The 6356-nt window shown below is 41.4% G+C and overlaps 1 protein-coding gene across 1 annotated transcript in view; it reads left to right on the top strand.

The window, feature by feature from the left end:
• USP16 (ubiquitin specific peptidase 16) overlaps positions 1–6356 on the top strand; it is a 31423-nt gene extending 25067 nt beyond the window's left edge. Inside the window, exons 14-17 of the mRNA XM_034655890.1 lie at positions 592–686; positions 2056–2142; positions 5665–5821; positions 5921–6356. Coding sequence (XP_034511781.1) covers positions 592–686; positions 2056–2142; positions 5665–5821; positions 5921–6045 — 464 coding nt within the window. The 3' untranslated portion in view covers positions 6046–6356. The remainder of the gene's footprint in view (positions 1–591; positions 687–2055; positions 2143–5664; positions 5822–5920) is intronic.

Here is a 6356-nt window from a genome sequence, read left to right as displayed (position 1 = left end):
AAGATTTTATTTATTTATTTGACAGAGATAGAGACAGCCAGCGAGAGAGGGAACACAAGCAGGGGGAGTGGGAGAGGAAGAAGCAGGCTCCTAGCAGAGGAGCCTGATGTGGGGCTCGATCCCATAACGCCGGGACCACGCCCTGAGCCAAAGGCAGACGCCCAACCACTGCACCACCCAGGCGCCCCCACAGTCAGGTTTTTGTATGGTGTCTAGAAATGTTTTTTATTGATGAACATTTGAAAATGATTTGGTAGTAGAAAATACTCACTTTGAGCCCCAGTTAATTAAATGGTATCTCTCCAAAAATAATTCTGTTCTCGGTAGACTGTGGTCGTACTCAGTTATTGCTATATTTTTAATTACATCAGTAAAAATTTGTGGGAATTTGTGGAAATTTTTACTGATACCTGCAAAATGTCCTTAATTTTGCCTCTTGGTCCACAGAGCCCAAAATATTTATTATCCAGTCCTTTCCAGAAAGTTTAAAGATAATTCGATTGTGTTAGATGTTTAAAATGATTTTATAGCAAATGTGAATGCTTTAGAAGTCTAAAATGATTTTCACACTGCCAAAATTTCTTTCTTTAGGTGAAAGGAAACATGTTTATACCAATGCCAAAAAACAGATGCTAATTTCTCTTGCACCTCCTGTTCTCACTCTTCATTTAAAGAGATTTCAGCAGGTACCCCTTTGTTAGCTCAAATTTGTTTTAAATGTGTAACACTTGCTTTGTTATTGTCTTACCCATATTACTGTGTTTCTTTGGTTTTCTGTTATTTCCTAATTCTAACTTTAAAAAAGTAAGGGAGTAAGAAATATACTGGCCATGACAGAAGCTTAGATGAAGACGCCTGTCAAGGTAGAGGGGATATGTAGGCACAGTCCTTCTTCAGTTTTAGTTAGAACTCATGTTATCCTTTTTAGTAAAATTAGCATCCTACTCTAAACTTTTTTTCAGTTTAAAAAAAAAAAGTCCAGTTTACTAGCTATATCTCACACTTAAGAAAATTAGTGATGTTTTTTCTGTTTTGTGTGCGGTACCTTATAATTATTGACCCTTCGTAAAAAGACATTGATACTTTGGATTTTCTTTTTTTTTTTTTTTTAAGATTTTATTTATTTATTCAACAGAGACAGAGACAGCCAGTGAGAGAGGGAACACAAGCAGGGGGAGTGGGAGAGGAAGAAGCAGGCTCCCAGTGGAGGAGCCTGATGTGGGGCTCGATCCCAGAACGCCGGGATCACGCCCTGAGCTGAAGGCAGACGCTTAATCGCTGTGCCACCCAGGCGCCCCAATACTTTGAATTTTCATCATTTTGGTGACCCTGCCTTTTCTGGAAGACTTTTGTTACAAGCAGTACAAGTTTTAAATTAAGTTCCAAATTCCCAAAGTACCTTTAGAATGTTTTCCCTCCAGTGGTTTGTGTATGGGTTTGACTAACTGGGTGGATCTCTATGAACCAGGCACTAAGCTTGGTTAGAAAAGGAGGCTGAGAGTATGTGCTCCACAGAAAGGTATTCTGCTATTGCTGAGTTTTAGGCACTCAAAACCTCTGATCTAATCTGGCTTTTCTGGATGGCTAGAGCAGAAACACTGAGAATTTTCTCGTGGAAGCAGCTTTCTTCTTTTTTCTTCTTCTTCTTCTTCTTTTTTTTTTTTTTTAAGTAGGCTCCATTCCCAGTGTGGAGCCCAGCGTGGGGCTTGAACTCACAACTCTGAGATCAGGACCTGAGCTGAGATCAGGTCTGTGGCCATACCACCCTGAATGCGCCTGGTGACGTCTGACCTGAGATGAAGAGTCAGACACTTAACCAGCTGAACCACAGGCGCCGCTGGGAGCAGATTTCTTAATGCTTTGGGGGGTGTGTGTGTGTGGTGTGCGCTTAGCAAAAATCATTTAGTGGTCAGAAAGTCAAGAGTCTCACGAGACATTGAACTAAGGTTGAATGTTGGTGTTGTTTTGTGCATCAGAGCAGGACTACAGTTTACTTAATGTGTACAGCTTTTCCAGAAAAAGAACTCAATCTGTTACCTCTCTCTCTTTGTTTAGGCTGGTTTTAACCTACGGAAAGTTAACAAACACATAAAATTTCCGGAAATCTTAGATTTGGCTCCTTTTTGTACCCTGAAGTGTAAGGTAAGTGAAAGTGGTCTTTTTGGGAAAATCCTTTAAAGGGAAGTCATAGCTTATTTACCAGATACTCCAACAGTAACTCACTTAAGTATGAACCTGATAAGAATGACTGAGTAGGGTGGGTCTTTGATCTTTGTGCCATTATAATTTCAAGATCTGTGATGAATCATTTTGAATATTAGGTTGTTAAATTCAGTTCAGTGTTTTTTGAATCTCTGTTATTGAGGCAGACATTGTCTTGGGAGCTGAGGGCACAAAGCTAGAGATCAGCAGGTAATTAATTTCAGTTTAATATGGTTGCATGTTAAGATTGGTATACACAGAGCAGGGTGGCATGCACTTAACCCAGCATGTTGGTGGTTCAGGGAAGGCTCTGTGAATTAGTCCACATGTCAACCACTACTTAAAGAAGGAGTAAGAGTGTGTGATGAATTAAGAGGAAACAAGTTTTCCAGGCAGAGAGAACAGAACAGCTGGAGCAAAGATGTGTAAAATGATGTGGTGGGGACTAGGGACTAGCAGTATAAGCAGTTGTAGAGCTTACAGTACAAAGCCTAGAGAGCACTGGGATATGAAGCCAGAGAAGTGAGATGGTTATGAGGTTTGGGGGATTATCATGGTCAGGAACTTGGGCTTTATTAGGTGTGCAGTAGGGTGCCACTGAAGAGGTTAAAGCAATGGGGTGACATAGCCAGACGTGTGTATTACACAGGTTACTTGCTGAAGCATGGAGGAGGTTGGATTTTAGGAGGAAAAGACTAGAGAGGCAGTGGCTCTCTAGTTAGGAGGCTGTTGAATTAATTGAGTCAATGGTGAGGACTTCAACTAGGGTAAGAGAAGGCAAGATGGAAAGAATATTCTAGGAGGGAAAATTAACCAGACTCATGATTGGATTGGCTCTGAAAAATGAGGACGAGGCCTTGAAATGGATGGTACGGGTAGCACAGGAGGCATTGAGCATGATTCCTGAGTCCTGGCTGGAGTGACGAGGCGGCTGGGCAGATGGGAGTACCATTAGCTGAGATAGGAAATACAGGAAGAAGAGAGGTTGGGAGGTGGAGAAAGGGTAATGAGTTTGGTTTTGGATACATTGAGTTTCAGACATTTTTGAAATACTCATGGGGCTTTCTTTAGAAAACATTTGGATGTACACGTCTGAGGCTCAGGGCAGGGAGGTTAGGTTTGGAGATATAGATTTGGAAATCAATATGTAGGTGGTGGTTAAACTGTGAGGATAGCATCCCCTGTGTAGAGCATGGAGAAGGAGAAGAGCTGGTTAGTGACAACTCCGGTGAGCATCTGAGTATAAGAGGCATAAGTAGAAGAGGAGGACACTACCAGCAGTCTCAACAAACCTCCATGTTCAAGAATTTGGACAATCAAAGAAGCTATAGTATTGTATTATAGTGAGATTTCAAATGCTTCAGTATCAATATTGATAAAGTCTTCATGTGCAAAATTTGAAATGATAGAAATTCTGTCCTCTCTCCCAATTTAAAAATTTAAAATTCTTCAACAAAGGTATTTCAGAGCTGGTGGGTGGAGTGAATTGTAATTATTTATATATTATCGCCATGGGGCAGGGCCACTTTTTCCAGTAAACAGAAATACCTGTAGTTGGATTAGTTCAAACACAAGGTCATTAGGAATCCATTGTTTGCCTAAAATGTCATTGCCCTCTGTTCAAGTTGCAAGGAAAGGACTAGGTGGCTTCAATGTCATAATATCAGAGAAAAAGACTTAGTATTTGATTAGATGGTATAGAGGTCGTGGTAAATTTTTTAAGAAGTGTTGGGGACTTCAAGTGGATTGAGAACTGAATGAAAATATTGGAAATAAAGCATGTAGATATATCAGAGGCTTTGTTGAAAAGTAAAAGTGGTGGATCAATGATTTTTTTTAAAGTCTGGGAGACTGAAGTAGGTTGGTAGACCAAGAGGAAAATCTACAAGTTGAATGTACATTAAAGAGAGATGATTGAGCAAGACCCTGGAGGAGGCCAGAAGAGCTTAGCAGCACTAAGTTGGAGTATTGTCTCTGAACAAAAGGGGGAGATATTTCATCTTCCTGAGAAAGGGCAACTTAGAGTTCGGTAGGTTGTATCTCTGTTTTCCTGAAGTGGGAGGTGAGGTCAGCTGCAGAGAATAGTAAAGGGTTGGATAAGGGAGGCTAAAGGAGTGGTTAAGGTTGCTCTGAAGGAAATCTATGGAACTGGGGAGCTAAGGAACACGTTACAAGAGCATAGTCACATTGGGGGATCCCAGTGAGTCCTCAGTGAATTTACCTATCTGCAGGGTGTAGAATTTTGCTTCCTAGCAATAGCAGCTGTCTGTAGGGTGTGGGGTTGGGAAGGGTTTGTTGTAGGATTCAGAGTGGGATTTTCTGATCAGTCAATATGCTGGCAAGGCCAATGGTGGGTGTAGGAGAGATGATTTGTGAGACTGATGCACATGTTCTAAGTTCTCCAGCTTTAATGTGCATATGTCACGTGGGCATCTGGAGGTCTTAGGTGGGGGTCTGCTGTTCCATTGTCATTTTGAGTAGTGAAGACACAGACTTGATCTGGGAATGAGGCCAGGAGAGGCTTCATCAGCCAGGCGAAATGAGGACTGGAGCATCCAGTTAGGTTGGAGAGAGGACACAGGTGAGATGAGAACTGGAAGAATGGAGGAACTGTGGGCTGAGACTAGGAAAGTAGGAAGACTTGAAGTCAATTCCAAGTGAGGACCCATGGCAGAATTTAGTCCTGGCTGTGGCAGCTAAAACGGGATGGCGGCAGAAATCCTGGGAAGCGTACGGATGGACAGCTGAACTCCTTGAGGAAGCAGACGGGGTTTGGGGCAAAGTATGAAGTTTTCCAGTGAATAGGGGGCCATAGATTTAAAGAGATGACCGTACTGTGGAAGGGCAGTGATGCCCATTCAGGACTTTTTGCAGGAGAACCCAAGTTGGAAGTTGTCTGAAAGTGGCACCCAGCTCGGAGAATGCCTTTCCGTCACCAGTCTGCCCTACGGCATATGGGATCTTAGAATAAGCAGCCTCCACAGTCTATATCGTGAAAGTGAAAACTTGAGAAGTTGAATCTCTAGGGGACATGTGTAAATATAAGGGGGGAGTTTGGGCACAACTTAAACCGCTGTCCTCTTGATCTTAAAAAAGGCTTACCGTCTGGGGAGGAATTGGACTGATAGAGCTATAGAGGTATTTTGTAATTATCAGAGCCCAGGACTCCTATAGAAACAGGTAAGTTCACTTATTTAAGTCTCTGGGCCAGGAAACTGCCATTGCAGCAAGTGGCTTCTGGTTTATGATTCTAGCAGAGAAACAGCAATGGTGACTTTCTAAGAAAACGTAAGTGACACTACTCGGGTGGGTAAAGGTAGGAAAAAAGTCGTAGTCAAGGTCAGACTTATGATTCCTACATTCTCAAAGTAAAGGCTAGAAACCCTTGGCATAAATTGATCTTGCCATTGGCATCTATAAATGGGACTAGAACTAACTTTTGAATTCTGTTCACTTTGAAAGAATGTTGCTGAAGAAAATACAAGAGTACTGTATTCCTTATATGGAGTCGTCGAGCACAGCGGTACCATGAGGTCAGGGCATTATACTGCCTATGCCAAGGCCAGAGCTGCAAATAGTCATCTCTCTAATCTTGTTCTCCACGGTGATATTCCACAAGGTAAGAGGTCTTGGAAAATTCTGGTATTCAGATTATGGCAAAACCCCAAAATAATGAACTTGAATCTTCCCATTTATATTTAACTTTGTTTCTCCACAGATTTTGAAATGCAGTCAACCAAAGGGCAGTGGTTTCACATCAGTGATACACACGTGCAACCTGTGCCTACAGCTAAAGTTCTGAACTCACAAGCGTACCTCCTGTTTTATGAGAGAGTATTGTAATAGTTCCAAAGAGTGCTTTCTCCAGAAACAAGCTTATGGCTTTTAAAATGGCTGTAATTAATAATAATAATAAAGAAGTAAAGACTAACTGTAAAATCATGTTCACTTAAAATTAAACACATGCCAGAAGAAATGTTTATTAAAATATTGAAGGGAAAATACCTAAAAATTTACAATGGTTTTGTATTGTCATAGTGGTTTTTATTCTTGCTTCCAGTTTCTGGAAAGGATTCTGAATTCCTTAAGTCTTCTGTGCTTAAATATGTCTGGGTGGTGGGTTGTAACATGAATAAACTGACTTACCCCCAAAA

Source organism: Ailuropoda melanoleuca, chromosome 1, assembly GCF_002007445.2.
Source record: "Ailuropoda melanoleuca isolate Jingjing chromosome 1, ASM200744v2, whole genome shotgun sequence".
In the NCBI taxonomy this organism is placed as follows: domain Eukaryota; kingdom Metazoa; phylum Chordata; class Mammalia; order Carnivora; family Ursidae; genus Ailuropoda; species Ailuropoda melanoleuca.
The sequence above is the reverse complement of the archived record's forward strand: the minus strand, read 5'-3'. Positions and strand labels throughout refer to the sequence as shown.